The 17,465-nt window shown below is 47.3% G+C and overlaps 1 protein-coding gene across 4 annotated transcripts in view; it reads left to right on the top strand.

Moving 5' to 3' along the window:
* The window catches only part of SMG6 (SMG6 nonsense mediated mRNA decay factor), a 235,588-nt gene that overhangs the window by 117,085 nt on the left and 101,038 nt on the right, over positions 1-17,465 (top strand). For all 4 annotated transcript variants that reach the window (XM_012448335.2, XM_012448334.3, XM_012448331.2 and 1 more), the window contains 3 exons: positions 394-510; positions 2,050-2,218; positions 14,349-14,550. In XM_012448335.2, coding sequence (XP_012303758.2) covers positions 394-510; positions 2,050-2,218; positions 14,349-14,550 — 488 coding nt within the window. The remainder of the gene's footprint in view (positions 1-393; positions 511-2,049; positions 2,219-14,348; positions 14,551-17,465) is intronic.

Below are 17,465 nucleotides of genomic sequence, written 5' to 3'. Positions count from 1 at the left end.
TGTGCTCCTGTTATCTGGTCGACAGACTGAGTTAATTAAATCTGAGTTCTTGTTACCATAGCTTTACATTATCAGTAGGCAGCTAAAGGCAGAGACCGTGCAGCTCCAGCTGAAACTGCCCCTCCTGAGGCAAGTGTTCCTATAGAAGGAATGTGGAATTGACACAGGTGACCCTTATAATCTTATCAAACACATACCCTATGCCAGACCTCATGGTCAGTGCTTCACGTGCGTTTGTACTTAGCCGTGTGACCACTCTGAGAGGGGGAACAGCCCCAGTCTTCAGTAAGGAAAAGGAACTCGGTAACTTGGCCAGTGATGTGTGTCTTGTAAGGAAGGGAAAAGTAGCCCTTGTCCCCCGGGGTGCTGAGAGTTTCATTTGCCTCTCCTCAGACTGCTTCTCGGAGGAGTGCCGCTCTGTGATCCAGGAACAAGCTGCAGCTCTGGGCTTGGCCATGTTTTCTCTACTGGTCCGGCGCTGTACCCACTTACTTAAGGAGTCCGCCAAAGGTAAGCAGGAGGAGCTCCCTGCCTGCTGGGCTTTCCAGCTGCCTGGCCTTGTCCAGACAGACTTCACCAGGCCCTGCTGCTTTCTCGGTGTGTTCTCCCTGCAGCCCATTCTTCCTCTTACAACATGCCCTCTTCCTTTTGCCTGCCTAGCCAGTCCCATCGCCTTGTACAGCCTTATTGTCTCTAAGGACCTCTCCTCCTTTTTGGAGAACTCTTTTCCTCTCTCTTTTCTCCTTTTAGTAGTTAGGATTTTCAGTGTACCTATGAGCTGCTGCCTGTTTCTGCATCTTTAGGAAACCAGAAAAGTTAGTTTCCATAACTGATGTTGTGTTTTTCCCGTTTATCTCTGTGTTTCTCTTTGTGTAGCACTTGGTGAATTCTATCACCACTGTGGACCAGATAGAGCAGGTGCTGTTTATAGCCCTTAGGTTGAGACAGGATCCCATATCCTTTAAGGCTGCCCTTAGACGTCTAAGCCTGATTGCTGTGGCAGTATAAGGAAGGGCTGAAGGTTAACAACTGCCTTTTTAGCTCCTAGATCAGTATTAGTGACTTAATGAGACACCACTATCTCCCCATTCCACACAAGCTCTGTGAATGTCCCCAGCTTCGGAGGCTGCCTTTTTTTTAAGGACAGAAGGGCAACTTTTTATTTTGAAATTACTTCAGATTTACAGAACAGGAGCAAGAATAGTGCAGAGAATCTTATATACCCTTCATCCGGATTCCCCAGTTCCCATTTTACTATGTGGTCTTAGTTCTTCTTTCCATGCACACATACTTAAAGTTATTATACTTTTTTTTCTGAACCATTTGATTTTAACTTACAGAGTTGGTGGCCCTTTACCCCCAAATACTTGACTTCATATTCCTAATAATAAATATATTCTCTTAATAACCATTCTCAAAATTGGAAGTCAACATTGATACAGGACTATCATTGAATCTACAGACCTTATTTAGTTTGTGCCAATTGCCCTAATTCCTTTATAGCAAGGGGGAAAAAGCTTTTTTCTGCTCTAGGATCCAGTGCAGGAGCACACGTTGCATTTAGATGTCACCGTGTCTCTTTAGTGTCCTTTAATTTGGGATGGTTTTTCAATCTTTCTTTGTCCTACATGTCCTTGTCATTTTTGAAGAATATAAATCATTTGCACAGTATTCCACAATTTGGGTTTCTCTGATGTTTCCTTATGATTACATTCAGGTTATGCAGTTTTGGCAAGAACTCTGGTGACATCTTGGTACCGTGCTGAAGGAAAGCTGGAAGGGTGGGTTAGAGGCCAGAGTAGAGGCTTCAGCCAAGCCACAGGTGAGGTCGAAGCAGTTGTGTCCAGGGGCAGACCCAGTACACTGGTTCTCTCTTTGTCCTGCTTTTCAGAATCCTCTTAGGTGCTGGAGCTGGTCCTCGCTTCTGGGCCCAGGTTTCCTGTGGACTTGGTCTCCCTTCCCTAAGAGCTTGCTGCCGTCCCAGCGCCCCAGGCCTCACTCGGGGGCTACAGCAGACACAGGCCCAGTTCTCACCCTTTGCCTCTGCAGCTCAGCTGTCCTCTCCTGAGGACCAGGATGACCAAGACGACATCAAGGTGTCTTCCTTCGTACCGGACCTGAAGGAGCTGCTCCCCAGTGTGAAAGTCTGGTCAGACTGGATGCTCGGCTACCCGGACACCTGGAATCCTCCTCCCACATCCCTGGATCTGCCCTCGCAGTGAGTTGACCTACCCATTGCTTCAGCACCACTGGCCTAGACCCGCCCGTGTTCCCGCAGCTCTCCTCTTCACTCTGCTCTCTGTTCCTGCCCACAGCCTGTTTGCTTCTCTATTCCTTCTTTATTTGAACTTTTTTTGAATACTTTCCCTGTCCTCTGATGTTTTAGGTGGTTTTTTCCTATTCTCTAGACTTCCCCCTCCCCTCACACTCTGTTTTTCCTCTCACTCTCCATGTAGTTATTTGTTCCTGCTCTCGCTCCCTCATTCTCACTCACCATCTCTGCAGCTGCCTCTGGAGGCCAGATTTGTGTGGGTGTGTGTGTGTGTGAGACTTCGTGTCTGTTTCTTTCTCTATTAGTTTTTCTATGCATCTTTTTTATTTTTTTTGAGACAGAGTCTCACTCTGTCGCCCAGCTTGGAGTGCAGTGGCATGATCTTGGCTCACTGCAACCTCTGCCTCCCGGGTTCAAGCAATCCTCCCCCTTCAGCCTCCCAAGTAGCTGGGATTGTAGGCATGCACCACCATGCCTGGCTAATTTTTATGTTTTTAGTAGAGATGGGGTTTCACCATGTTGGTCAAGCTGGTCTCAAACTCCTGACCTCCAGTGATCCGCCCTCCTCTGCCTCCAAAAGTGCTGGGATTATAAGTGTGACCACCATGTCCGACCAATATATCAGTCTGTATCTGTGCTGATTCTGGATCCGTGTCAGTCTGTGTCTGCTTTGGTCCCATCCATGTCTGCGTCTGCGATTATACGTTCCTGGATGTCTGTGTTCGTGTCCATGTTTGTGTATAACTATGTCTCTCTATGCCAGTCTGGGTCTCTTTGTTGCGGGGGGGGATTTCTGTGTATGTGGGTCTGCCTGTATGTGCCTGCCTTGCCTTTTACTGACCTGCCTGTCTGTCCTGGCCTGTCTCTGCCTGCCTGCTTCTGCCTTTCTTTTTGCCCCTGCTGTCGTCTGTCTCTGCTGTGTGTGTGTATGTGTGTATGTATGTGTGCATGTGCGCGCGCGCGCGCCTTGTCGGGTCAGCATACCATGCCCCACAAGCTAATAATGGTTTACATTTTTAAATGGTTTAAAAAAAAATCAAACGAGTACTATTTCATGACTCATGAAAATTGTATAAAAGTTAGATTTTAGTGTCCATAAAGTTGACTGGAATATAACCATGCTTATTTGTTTACACTGTATCTGTGGCTAATTTCACACTACAGAGCAGAGTAGAATAGTTGCCACAGGCTGTATGGTTCACACCACCTATAATATTTGCAATCTAGCTCATTACAGAAAAAGCTTCTGATTCCGATCTCTGTCCATGTTTGATGTGTCACATTCTTCTTTATGTTAGCGTCACTGTGTGTGTTCATGTTTGTACAATAGTATCTTCATGTATGTATGTGTAGGCTCCATCTGTTCAGCCCTGTTGACTGTTCATCTCTCCCTCCTGTTCCCTTTAATTTTACCTCCCTCCTTTCCCTTCCCTCTCTCCCTCCCTTCTCTTCCTTTCCTTCCTTCTTTCCCTTCCTCCCTCCCTCCTTTTCTTCCCTCCCTCCCTCCCTTCCTTTCTTCTTTCCTTCCTTCCTTCTCTTTTCTTCCTCTTTCTTTTTCCTTTCTCCCTCCCTTCCTGCCTTCTTTTCACAAGGTCTCACTCTGTCACCCATGTTGGAGTGCAGTGGCACAATCACAGCTCACTGCAGCCTCAACTTTCTGGGCTCAGGTAATTCTCTCACCTCAGTCTCCCAAGTAGCTGGGACTACAGGCATGCACCACCATGCCTGGCTAATTTTTTGTATTAGTAGACACGGGGTTTCACCATGTTGACCAGGATGATCTCGATCTCTTGACCTCGTGATCCACCCTCCTCGGCCTCCCAAAGTGCTGGGATTACAGGCTTGAGCCACGGCGCCCGGCCTGTATTTTTTTTTTTAATAGAGACAAGGCTTTGCCATGTTGCCCAGATTGGTCTTGATCTCCTGGGCTCAAGCAGTTTGCCTTTCTCAGACTCCCACAGTGCTGGGTTTCTCTTTCTTCTTATCTCTACTCTTTCTTAGTGTCTTTGTCTTTCTCTATTTCACCCGTGCCCACCCCCCCCCCCCCGCATTTCTTTCCCTCTTCCTTTTCTTTCCCTGCCCTGCATCCTCTGAGTTGTGGTCTTCAGCTGCTGCTATGTACCCAAAGCCCCTTCATGCTCTGTGTTAAGCATTTATGTGTGTTTTAGAACAAGCATCCTGACCCAGTACCTCATGATTTATCTCCAGTCTTCTTTTCTGGAGAGAAATAATACTGGAGGATAGATTGTGGAGACCCTGGCTACTGTGGAGGGAACTTTTGGGGAGTAGAAAAGGGAGCTTGTCTGGCTTGGAGACCAGCCATGTGAGTCTCCCAGACTCATGGGTGACCTACAGAGGGAAGGCCAAAGCATATATTTCTGGGCAGCAGTTTCTGTGTGGATTGTGTAGTCTGACTCTTCCACCTTTCTTTCTAAATGTTTGCGCTGTCCTCACCTCAAGATGCACCCCTGGACTGTTATTAACCTCAGTCTCCCCATGCCCTCCCCACCTCTAGCTCTGTAACTGTGTGGATGGCACTCACAGCATCGGACTGTTCTCTGCATCATATCTGTGGGCCTCCTAGGTTTCCAAAATGCACTTCAGGCTGAGGCCTTGGAGCCCCAAGCTGTGCAGCTGGGGCCACACAAAGGAACTCTGGATCTGCCGGCTAAGGGACAGCTGTTTCTCAGCAGTGATCCCCAAAGAGGTAACATGTACAGCCTCAAACTCTTCAGGCTACTCATCTGTAGTGAGGACTAGGCAATTTGCAGTTTTGAAAAGAAAATGCCAAGAAAGGACTCAGTTCTCCAAGTATCTAAGCTACTGCTTCTGAACATGCGCAGGGGTCACTGAGTGTCCCGTCCTTCCTCTTGGGTCGGGAGGCTGGCCATCTGTCCCTGGAACCTGGGCCTTCCCTGGGTCACCTCCTTACAAGCACAGGTCCCTCAGACAGGATTCACACAGCCCCTGTTTACCCATATCCTGGGCTCTTTCATGCAGCATATCTTACTTCATGCCTCCTCCCTCTCTCACTCCCTTTTGGCTTTTGTTTGGCTGAGGAAATGGAAAGCTCACACAGGAAGTGCTGGGCCTCATTTGCTTGAGATGCTGAGTCTGTTTTCTCTTTGGATGCTGCAACAAATGGCCCGTTGCCGGCGCTGTGAGCTGCTGCCCATCTTTGGGCAAGGGCTCAATCTACAGCCAGGCACGTGGTCCAGGCTACAGCCATCCCCGGCTGGGCTTCACATTCTGGGCTACAGAAAGGCAGAGGGGGTTGGGACACTTGAGTCATACTTGCTTAGTCTTTTCAGACTTCTTCACAAGAAGAGCAAATCTGACCAAATAGTATATTGAATTTAATTGCCCAGTAAATACGTTACTATAGCTGTGGATACCATTTACTTTCTCGTGAAGCCAGTCTGGACTAGAGAAATCAGTGTAATAGAGAAAAAAGTCTCCTTCTGTGCTCGCTCGCGCTCGCTCTCTCTCTCTCTCTCTCTCTCTCTCTCTCTCTCTCTCTCTCTCTCTCTCTGCAGTTAGGATCAGCAGCTGGTTATCTCTGGAATGCAAGTTTAAGCTTGAAAGAGAGGCTTTGCTATCCTGGGGCCTGACCCCAAAGCATGGCTGTTTAAGGACTGGTGTCCCTTCAACAGAGCAAACCTGGCCTGACTGCCACTGAGGGTAGTCCTACCACATACCACTCAGATCAGAGGACTGGAAAAGCGGAATAAGACTTCACCTCCCTTCTTTTGTTTGCCATATTCTCGTATAGCTTCCTAATACTTACTAAGTAAATACTCTGGTTGAGAGATTGGCAAGGTATGGGGGTTCTGTGGGTTTCAAACTTTATCTTAGGCCCACCAATCTTACATTTTGAAGAGGCTTTTCTTTTAAGTTCATAGAAAATAACATACCCCAATGGTTCTGTAGATGTCAAAACTGTAATCCCCTGACACTTGTAAGGTCCTTGCTGTTGCTCTTCATTTGAAAGGTTTAGAAATGCTCCCAAGGGAGTAGGAAGGAAATGGTGGCTGTTCAGTGCCCCTTCTTGGCATGCTTTCATTGCTATTTGCCTGCGTTTGTTCTTTACAAAGATAAATTTCTCTGATCCTAAGATAAGGTGACCACAGAGCCTATATTTCCGACAAAGAGGAAGTCCCCTTTGCTTTTCCTCCAGAAACCCCATTTCCAAATGGTCCCTCTGACATGTTGGACCCTTGTTTCATCTCTCTTCCTTCATTCCCTCCCTGTCTTTCCTTATGCAGTTAGAGAGTCATTGCACAGCGTCTTCCCCTCTCCTAGGGGAATTCCAGAGTTCATCAATGGTTTCCCTGGTTCTCTCCTCTTCGCCCGTGTTCCTCTTCTTTCCAGTCAAATCCACAGTAGCAGACACATGTGGAACACCTAGGATGAGGATGACAGAATATCTTTGGCACTGCAGAGTGAAAAGGGCAGGATTGCTGGGCATTCGTGCCTTCCTTCACTGTGGCACCAATTAGATCTGTGTGCTAGAGTCAGCATCCATGGAAGTGATTTCCCATTTGTACCTGTTAGGGATTGTAACAAAATGGCTTCATAATCCCAGGAGATGGTTGGTATCGAGGATTACAGCAAGGTGTGTACAGTGGCCTGGGGCCACTGTGAAAGACAGTGTAGAGTGCTTTGGTCTATTTAGAACCGACTGCTGTGTTTGGAGAGGCCATCTCGTTGCCCTATCTGCTAGCATAATTTGTGTTTCCTTCCATACCAAGCCTCTGGTGAGAAGGGAGAGGCAGCTGCACCTCACTTCAGCAAGTTGATTACAAGGAAAGTTGTGCTGGAGAGGAGTAGAGCGACAGGCCTCATGAACCTGAGCAGAGTGACCCCTTGCATCCCAGGACCTTTGGCAAGGCTAGGGCAGTGGGACAGCCTACCTCATTTCAGTCTCTGCTGAGGCCAAATCTTCACTTACCCTGATCTCTAGTTCTCAGTAAGTGAAAGAGTCAGGGGACTTTGAGAACATCCAAACCTAGCCCAGCTGTGGCAGTTGGTTTATTGCTTTCAGCTGGTACTTGAACCCAGGTCCTGGTCTTGGAGTCTTTCCCAGGTCTAATCCCCAGAGCTTTCTCTGCAGCTGTATGACACTGCGCTGACCCCGAATGAGGATAGGAAAATAGAACCAGTGCCAAGCCAGAGTCTCTTTTTCATTTGGAGTCTGGCTGTCTGCCCATGACCAGGGTTACATAATGGGAAACATAGCTGGGGCTCTGGAGAGCCCGCGTTTCACCAGGCTGCCCAGACCTTCGCATTCTGATGCTATATATCTTCCTAATTGTAGCTCGGATGCATTTATCACACTGTTGGATTGGAGTACTATTTAAAAAAAAAAAAAAAAAAACTCTAGAAATTCTTGTACTTGCTGCTTTTCCATGGTTTGTCTTACATAGTCTATAGAGCACCCTGGAAAGGTTTGTAGGGAGCCCTCTGAGGTATTGTCACATAGGGAGAAAGAGGGATACATAGGGCATATGCAGTAAGCTGATTTCCTCAGGGAGCTTACATGTGTTGACTCTGTAGATGAGATATGAATTCTCGAGTTAAAAAACAAATAGTTCACTCACCTTCACAGGGCAGCTCTGAAATAAGAACTAATCCCAAGTCTTATCGGCACCCCTTCAAGGACGCTTAATACGTCTTCGCAAAAGGGCATTTTAGGAGGTCACTGAGTAATAGTCCATCAGCACTTCCCTGAAGGAAGTGATGGTGACTGTGGGAAGCCCCTTTGCTACCCTGGCTCCCCACCCAGTCTCCCTGGCTCCGGGTTGGGGCGTTAGCACTACAGCCTGGCACCAGGGGGTTCCTCTTCCTCCAAGTGCTGAGTGTGGGGCACACGTGATCTCTCCCACAGCAGGAGCCCCTGTCCCCTCCCCACACCTCCCATAGGACTCCTTGTGAGAGGAAGGGGTGTTGGCCTAAGGCTCCAGTCTGACCCCAGCAGGGTACAGCAGCTGACCCCAGGGAGAGTACTTTCCAGCCCTGAGCTGAGGTTATTTGGGTCCAGTGTGTGCTAAACTAAGAAGACGTGTTGGAGTGGTTACAGCTAAAAGTTTGGAGAGGCAGGAACCGTGAGAATCCGCACCAGGGAGGCCACCGAGGGCTCCACTCATGCCGTGGAGATGTTAAAATCCCCTAGGGGCTGCTCTTTCCCAAACATGCAGTGCTGATGGGTTTAACACACCATAGTGATATGACAGAGGCTATACATATGAGTGTAGCTTTGGAGAACCGAAATCAAATAAGGCACTGACCCCGCAGAGGTTGGGGCAGTGTATAGTAGAGGTGCTCTGAGCCTTGAGAAATCCTGGAACAAGGTTGCTGTGCCCTATTGCTGGCCATAGGGTTCCAGCTGCACTGCTTAGAACATGGAGAGGTTTCTGTTCTTGCAGGAGGGCAGGATGACTAAGCTTCAGAATTTGATTTGCCCTTTTGGGCAGAATTGATTTAGGGTGAGTACTCTCCCAGAGGCCCAAGTTGACTTGTTTGTATAAACTAGAAAGATGGAAGGGACTATCCTCACATCTAAGTCTTACATGCTTTAGTGGTCATCCGATAAACCTCATTCTTAGAGGACGGCATCTTCCTGCTCATGTCTTAACTCCTGGAATGGTGATGTTTGATATCTTTGTCTCTTCTTTGTATCACGTGGCATCTAGATGACACATTGCTGCTAGAAATCTCAGGGAGTTGCCTAGAATTCTCCCCTCTCTATCCCAACCCAGGGCCTGCCGAGCTAGGCAGCACTGGGGTACCACAGTCCAGTCCTTAGCTCACTGCAAACAGTTGGCATGACATCTTGGCTTTCCAAGAGGCGTGCTGAGCCATTTCAAGCCCAGGTATTATTATTTTAACTCTACCATACTTGTTGGATTCAAGTCCATTCCTGCTATTAGTTGCTCACTTCTTGCCGTTTTCTCCAGTGGAGTGAGAAGTTCTTCAGGGTAACAGTGGTCTTATGTTAGCTTCTGACCCTTACGTGGAGAGTTGTAGGCTAGGCTGTAATGGCCCACAGGGAAACAGTTTGAAAAAGCGGATACTGCATGTCTTCAGCGTGGTTCTCTTGTTACAGCCGTTTGTCTGTCTTTGTGTCTGTACCACATGGTCATCCCCTTTTTCAGCTTCCTTGTGCCTGGCTTCTGTGCCATCTTGGCTGTGTTTCCAGATCCCCTCACTCCAGGAACCAGAAGATCCAACTTGTTTCCCATCTGTACTGCTTCTCTGATCTTCCATAGCTCGGAAACACAATGCACGGCTTCTTCTCACTCAGCTCTTTCCGGGTTTGTTCTGCAGCTGTGGAGTTTGAATGTTAGTGTTTAAACAAGCTGGTATTACACAGGAAATGGCCACCTCCACAGGCCCCAGCAGGCTTGTAACATGGGGTCATTGTACTTGATATTAATCACCAGTCAGCTTGTTCCCCCACTAAAATATGAAGGAGTGTGTGAGTGCTTAGTCCTCCTTAGACTTGCCAGAAAGATGGACTGAGTCTTGGTCAGGCGTTAGTGCTCCAGTGTTTTCAGACTCTCTCCTCCTCTCAGTCCTGCCCCAGTGGAACTTTCAGAAAAAGTCCTACCTGACCCCTTCCCCATGAAGCTGGCAGACTGCCTTTCTGAGTTCTGGGCAAGAAGGTAGATTATTGTAGTATAGCATGTCTTACCTGTCATACCTCAATCTGCCAGAGGATGCTGTAGTTGGGTAACATCTGCGAGAAAAGCAACATTTTAGGAACACAGAAACCCACGGCCCCTCTGAGAGCAGGGCTTCTCAGTTCCCTGGGCTTCAGCTGCTTTTCCACAGCTATTTGCAGAACTAACCCCAGCCTGAAGGGTTAATCTGACTCCCCAGTCAATATCCCCAAAACAACCAGCCAGGAGTGTGTGTTGGTTTGTTTCTGTGAAATGCGTTTCCCCAGTCACCTGGGCTGGCCTGGGCTGCATTGTATCGGCCAGCAGCTGCACTGCACTCAAACTGACAGATACATTAAACTTTGGAATTCTGAGGCAATAAAAAGTAAATTAACTCTTATTTTTTTCCTTTCCTAGTGGAGTAAGTGAATGCATGTCTGTAGGGAAGCAAGTGAGCCTTGGTTCTGAGTGCATACTTCTAACTAGTCACTGTTGGTTTGTCCCAAACTAGGATCTGGCTTTCAAACTCTGGCCAGGGGTCTGCTTTCCTGGTGTGTGGTGTGTTCTGTGGGGTTGGAACCAGTGGGTCACCTTGCAACTGCTGATCCCTGCTCACTAATCACACCACAGCTGCTGAGAGACTCACTTGCCATCATTCTGGGAGCCATAAACAGGCTCATTGGACACAGTTTCATAGTCTGTGGCTGCTTTGTGTCTGCCTGAAGAGTCCACTCTAACTTTAGTGGTATATCGTGGGCTCTGGGAGTTTCCCTAAAATCTGCATTGAACCAGAACAAACCAGAAGGACCTGCCTGAGCCCAGAACACTCTGGAGGGTCCATTTGGAATCAAAAGTCATTTCAGATTATTTGGAATACCTTTGGGGAAGTTATTTCCCAAGCATTTCCAAAAGATTGGCACCTGTTTATAGATCCTCATCGCCACCCAAATTTGACCTTTGGCTCCTTGGCCCAGGCCAACCTTGAATCCATTGGGTCTAAGGGCTGCTGTTGGGTGAAGGTTAGAAGGTGCTCCTGGATGGGATGAGGAACTAAAGCAGGAAGAAGCTAAGCTTTTCCCCTTCTACAGACAGGAAATTGTATGTTCACCCACAGAACTGACCTCCAGCCCAGAGGCCTGACTGGGTGGGCTGAGGTGATGTTGCCCGGGTTTCAGGAATTACCTCATCCTTTTGCAAATATCTTAACTTTTGAGTTTAGACATCTCACCTAGTTTTTCAAAGCAGCTTTTCCTTTTAGTTTCCTGACACTTCCTCACTCCTGTAGAGAGTCACTGTGTAACCTGCGGGTCTCTGAGTAGTTGTGTTCCTGTCCGTGATGTTCAGTGAAAGGAGATAACTGAGGATGGGAAATGTGAACTGAGTTTGGGTAGTCCCTCTGAGATACCAGAAGAAGGCAGCTACTCAGTGTCAGAGTACAAGACCAGTCTGAATTCACCAGAGCAGAAATTACCTCTCATTGAAGCATATTGTATGTTTCCTTGGTTCTACACAGCCTAGCTTGGCTGTTGGACCACTTTTATTTATATTTCTGAGTTGGGAACTCAGGGCACTCCCTATGTCTTTTGGCATCAGCTGCTGTCTTACAAATCAACATTGAGGTAGGGATTCTCATCCACCTTATTTTTGCAGTGAGTCTTAAGGTTTTGGTACAAGGTGGGTGGTAATGGGCAAAAAGGCATATGTGGGCAGGGGTCCCTAGTGGTGGCCAGCAGTCTCTGGGAGGAGTCAGTTTTGGTTTATCTGAGCCTTAGGGGACAGGAGAGCATGGTAATGAGAACCACATGGTACCACATATTTCTTCATCTTGGATCCAAGATGGTAGGGGTGGGAGGATGAGAGAGGGATGTGGGGCCTCCCACTGTGGCAGCCGTGGGTAATTCTTGGCTGCCTCTCTCTGGCTGGGGATGCTGCTGCCCACACCACCCCCCAGCCCCCAACTATGTCCTGCAGCAGCCTTGACCTGCACAGCACCAGCCAGGGCCCCCAAGCCAAGAATTCAGCTGGGAGACTTTTCACCTTCTTCCTTCTCACTGTCGTCTTTCCTGTTTATTTTCCAAATTGCTGCTCTGCAGCCGAGCAGTGCCTGTTGGCCAAAGCTCACCAGTGCTGTGGGATCAGACACAGGCAGTGGGCTCAAGTGGCCAGCAGGGCACTGGGGGAGGAAGCGGGGAACTGGAAGAGCCTCCCTGTGCGTCTCCCATGGGCAGTACTAACCTCGGAGGCGGCCCTGAGCAGCCCTATCACATCCGGTGCTTGTCTCTGCAGCCGGACCGGAGGATAAACTATCAGGGCTGTGGGGCAGTGCATCATTCCTCTTATTATTTTCTCCTCTGCAGATGGGGTCGTGGAAAGTTCAGTTCCTTTTAACCCTCGAAGTTCTGTTTATTCTACAGCTGGTAGCCTGAATGCCGCGTTTCCCATTACATCACAAAGGAGCTCAGGCAGATCTCTGCACAGAAACGTGTTGCAACTGTTTATTTTTTTCCATATTTAAACATTTCTGACAGCCAAACCCGGCTGAGCCAAAAGATGGAGCTTTGTGAATGAGTCTGGTTGTCGGTGTCTGCGCTAAGAGAGGCTTTAGAAAACTCGTCCCTCCGGTGATTCTTCCCAAACATGTTCTTTTTCCTGGGTAAAGCCTGTGAAGCGAGTTACTTCTGCAGTACACGTGTGTTGATTATGTGCTGTTGTGTGATTAATGGGGCTGTGTTCCGCCTGGTTCCCAGGACACTCTTGAAAACAAGATGTTTCATTTCATTGCCTTTTCCTAGTGCAGTGATTACAGTAAATAAACCAGCGCAGCCTCCTTCCACCTGGAGCCAGTCAGGGAGTTCCCATACCTCTGCTCCACTTTCTCCCGCACTGTCACCTTCAGTGGCATATCCCTTGGATGCTTTCTTTTCTGCCATCTCCCAAAGATTCTTAGTCTCCAGGAGAAACAAATTGCTTAGATCTGAGGCCCCTCCCTAGTAGGACTCATAGGCAGTAACTCCACTGGGGAGATTCCAGATGATTCTTCTTTGTTGTTTTTATCGAGAGGGTCTCATTGTGTTGCCCAGGCTGGTCCTGAACTCCTGGCCTCAAGTGATCCTTCTCATGTTCCCAAAGTACTGGGATTATAGGCATAAGCCACCACACCCAGCCCAGGATGATTCTTATAGCTCTCTTTACGTACTGCCTCTTGCCACTCTACCTCTTGAATCTAATTGTGAAGCTTTTCTTTGTCATTCTCCTGTACATCTCTTCTTTCAGAGTAAAACTTAGCATCCATAGGATACTATCTGTTCCAGACTCCCTGGTTAAGTGCCGCTCTGGAGAAGAAAGCCAAGTCTGTAGACTTGGCAGGTCCTATATCTTTACCACAATTTGTAATATCCCTGGGCAGGCAAGAAAAAAAAAAAGAAAAGAAAAAAGCTTATGGATCTTCAGCACCCACCAAAGTAGGAATCTGACCCACAGTCGATTTTTGACAAGTGATGGTGACAGAGAAATTAACCTTTTTTTTTTCCTTTTTTAAAATAATTCTACCCTGAAATTTCAGTTAGGGAGAGCCAAACTTTGCAGTTTCAAGGTTTCTTCTCAGGTTCGATCAGGACCTGGTGATAGCAATTAGGACAGCCAGCCATACCAGTTTGCCCAGGACTGGAGGAGGTTTCTGAGGATGTGGGACTTTCCCTGCTAAAACTAGGACAGTCTCACACAAACCAGAATGGTTGGTCACCCTGTGTCCCTGTATCTAACCTTCCACAAACGAGAGAAAGGAGAGGCATGGAATGGCTGAGACAGCGCTGATGAAATTTGTAAGAGGCGTTACCTTCCTGTGAGGATGTTGATGGCCCAGAAATGAGGTTGACTGATTGATTGATTGCCTGCTTATATATAGGGAAGAGAGTTCTAAAGCATTGCAGGAGGAAAATCTGCGTGACTCTTTCTGTATCGTGACGAGACCCTCCATGGCTGTGGCTGGAGGAGGAGAGGCTGGTGCTCAGTTGCTGTCTGTATGGCATTTACTGGACTGGACAGCAGTGGGGAATTCTGGGAGCAGCCTCGGGCACTGGGTATCTAGAGTGTTTGAGTAAGCGTCTCAGGCACACTGTCCGGAAAGATGACAGGACCCTGTATTAGTCAACTGATTCTCTAAATTCTTTTTCCTCTCTAGTGAGGATTAAAAACTCCCCCTAATCAATTTCAACTTTGCATAGATCCACATACACATACCTCAGATTGGTGCCTTGAGCACAGTTTTGTTTCCCAGCATTTGGGGTCTGATTTCCTGGCAGATGCCAGCCTAGACAACATTTGCTGCAAGTACCTCCCTGCTCACAAGTACTGAGAATACTTATTTTGACTGGTCCCTCTTTAGAGCTGCTCTTTTCTTACCTTATTTCTCACAGTGTTGCTGTGGATGTGTGGTCGACGCTGGCTGATTTCTGTAACATACTGACTGCAGTGAATCAGTCTGAGGTGCCACTGTACAAGGACTCGGATGATGACCTCACCCTTCTTATCCTGGAAGAGGATCGGCTTCTCTCGGGCTTTGTCCCCTTGCTGGCTGCCCCTCAGGACCCCTGCTACGTGGAGAAAACCTCGGACAAGGTCAGCGCCAGGCCAAACATCCCTCCCCATTCACCCCTCCTCTTAATTCTCCAGACTTTTTTATTCTTGGGAAGTTTTCTGTGCAAATGGAACATGATTAAGTCATTGAGAAGGGTGTTAAGGGAAAATATCGACCTTTTAGCCGCTGACATCCAACTCTGTGTCCTGAAAAAAAAAAACCCTCTCGACTTCCTTTGGTGTGTGTGTGTGTGCTCGCTGGCATGTTGTATATACGATCATTTCCTCACTTGTTTAAATAGTGCAGCTTGTGTTGGCAGTGCTCTCACTCAGCTCCAAATGGTTTGCATCATGCTTAAAGCACCCTCCTTTCTCCCCCCTTCCTTCTCCCCGCCCCCCCCACCCAAAACTCTGTACTAGGAAAACAGCCAGGGCTTTTTCCCTTCTCTAAGGAGGAGAGTGATAAATAGGTGACTAGAGAGAAGCAGACACCATGTGTTAACTTAGAAAAAAAAAACTTTGAGGAATATGAAGCATTCCCCGCTGCCTGGTTTCTATTTTCCTTCCTCTGAGGACTATGTTTTAACCTGAATGTTTTTCTTGCCTGTCTGTTTATAGAAAACAAAGCCCATTCCCTGTTGCACTGATGGGGACTGTAGAGCTCTTAGTCTGTGCTTAACAGTTGGGTTTTCAGCCAGGTAAAGAGTAGAGTAGTCCAGTCAGCTTCACATTTCCCACATACAACAGCAGTTACTAGGCTGGGGAAGTAGCACCCACAGAGCTTGGGAGCAAAGTGCTGTGTGGAGAAGACAGGGAATACCCTGTGACTAACTTCTGCAGAGGAGTTAGCATCCCATCCCCTGCGAAGAGGCCTTTGGGGAGGGTTCCACAAATGTCTTCTCAGGAGGAGGTCTTTTGACCTAGATGAAGTCCAAACTAGGGACACAGGTGGATGTTTAAAAAAAAGTAAAAATTCCGAACGTGAACCACAGATATGAGAGACTTTATACAGAATATAAAATTTTAAAAACTTGTTCTTGGCCTGTTGCAGTGGCTCACACCTTTAATCCCAGCACTTTGGGAGGCCAAGGCGGGTGGATCGCTTAAGCCCAGGAATTTGAGACCATCCCAGGCAACATGAGAAACCTGTCTCTTTTAAAAAAAAAAAAAAAAAAAAAAGCTGGGCACGGTGGCTCACGCCTGTAATCCCAGCACTTTGGGAGGCCGAGGCAGGTGGATCACGAGGTCAAGAGATCGAGACCATCCTGGTAAACATGGTGAAACCCCGTCTCTACTAAAAATACAAAAAATTAGCTGGGCTTGGTGGCACATGCCTGTAATCCCAGCTACTCAGGAGGCTGAGGCAGGAGAATTGCCTGAACCCAGGAGGCGGAGGTTGCGGTGAGCCAAGATCGCGCCATTGCACTCCAGCCTGGGTAACAACAGCAAAACTCCCTCTCAAAAAAAAAAACAAAAAAAACCCCTTGTTTTTAGTATAAAAGAGTATTTCTTCACTGTTGAAAATTTGGAAAACAGAAAAATAAAAAGAAGAAAAATTACCCATCATCCTTCTACCCCGAAGTAAAAGCACTATTATTTTGCAAATCATATTTAATTTGTAGTACACACACACACACTTTCATTTTCATTAAAACTGGAGGTCATATTATATATTTATATGTAGTATATATTTATTTATTTGGAAATAGGTCTCACTCTGTTGCCCAGGCTGGAGTATGGTGGCGCAATCCCAGCTCACTGCAACCTCTGCCTCCCGGGCTCAAGCGATCCTTCTACCCCAGCCTCCCGCATAGTTAGGACTGTAGGCACCCACTTCAATGCCTAGATAATTTTTGTATTTTTTCTAGAAATGAGGTTTCAACATGTTGCCAGGCTGGTCTCAAACTCCTGAGCTCAAGTGATGTACCTGCCTCAGCCTCCCAAAGTGCTGGGATTATAGGTGTGAGCCACCATGCCCAGGTGTATATATTATTTGTAATCTGCTTTTTCCCTAATATTTTAAATATATTCTTATATGGAATCATTTTTATAGTTACCTAGAATTCTTTTATATTCCAAGATTTCTTTAACCAGTCTTTGCTTTATTGAACCAAGAGAATGTTCCCAACTTTTTTACAGTTACAAACAGTGAATCAATTTCTTGTAGCACAGTTTGAGCATATATTCCCTTTGGTTAAATTGCTTAAGTAGATTAAGGTTCTAGACATTGATACGTCAAAAACTCATACTCTTTGAATGTATTTAATGGCTACTGGAGCTTGGGAATCAGAGAACCTCTCTTTCCCAAGAGGAATACTTATTTTATGCCTTTCAAACCAAAACTTAGAGTGAAATTCTGCTATTCTAGTCTCAGAATGGGAAAATCATGGGGATTTGTAGTCTGTGAGGCTGAGTACACCTAGCAGGTTGTTTTATACTTGTGGAAGATGTTGAGTTAGAAGAGAAACTGGATGGCCTGGCTTGGGCCAGAAGTATCCTCATTCTCTTCTTTTGTGATCATGGGGTGGTCTTGATTCCAGACGATGCTTTTGGGAGTTCGCTATGGAAGCTGTCTTTAGCTTGGGACAGGTGCTGACTAGAAGGGTTCTGATCAGCTTCAGACTTCCCATGCCCCATCTTCCAGCTTTAGTGTCGGGTACCATGCGTGCATGCTGGCTCAAGGAGAACACAGAGCCAGGAGACTAACCAGCTTCAGAATTCTCACGCCCCATCTTCCAGCTTTAGTGTCAGGTACTACGCATGCATTCTGGCTCGAGGAGAACACAGAGCCAGGAGACTAACCAGCTTCGGACTTCCCACACCCCATCTTCATCTGCTCTCCAGCTTTAGTGTCGGGTACCACGCATGTGTGCTGGCTCGAGGAGAACACAGAGCCAGCAGAGCAGCCCTCAGCCTGTATAGTGATCCACAGGCTACCTAGGGGGCATTTGCAGCTC

This window comes from Aotus nancymaae, unplaced genomic scaffold, assembly GCF_030222135.1.
Source record: "Aotus nancymaae isolate 86718 unplaced genomic scaffold, 86718_ANA_hifiasm-v0.15.2.pri h1tg000018l, whole genome shotgun sequence".
Classification (NCBI taxonomy): Eukaryota; Metazoa; Chordata; class Mammalia; order Primates; family Aotidae; genus Aotus; species Aotus nancymaae.
This window is presented reverse-complemented; position numbering and strand designations above follow the sequence as displayed.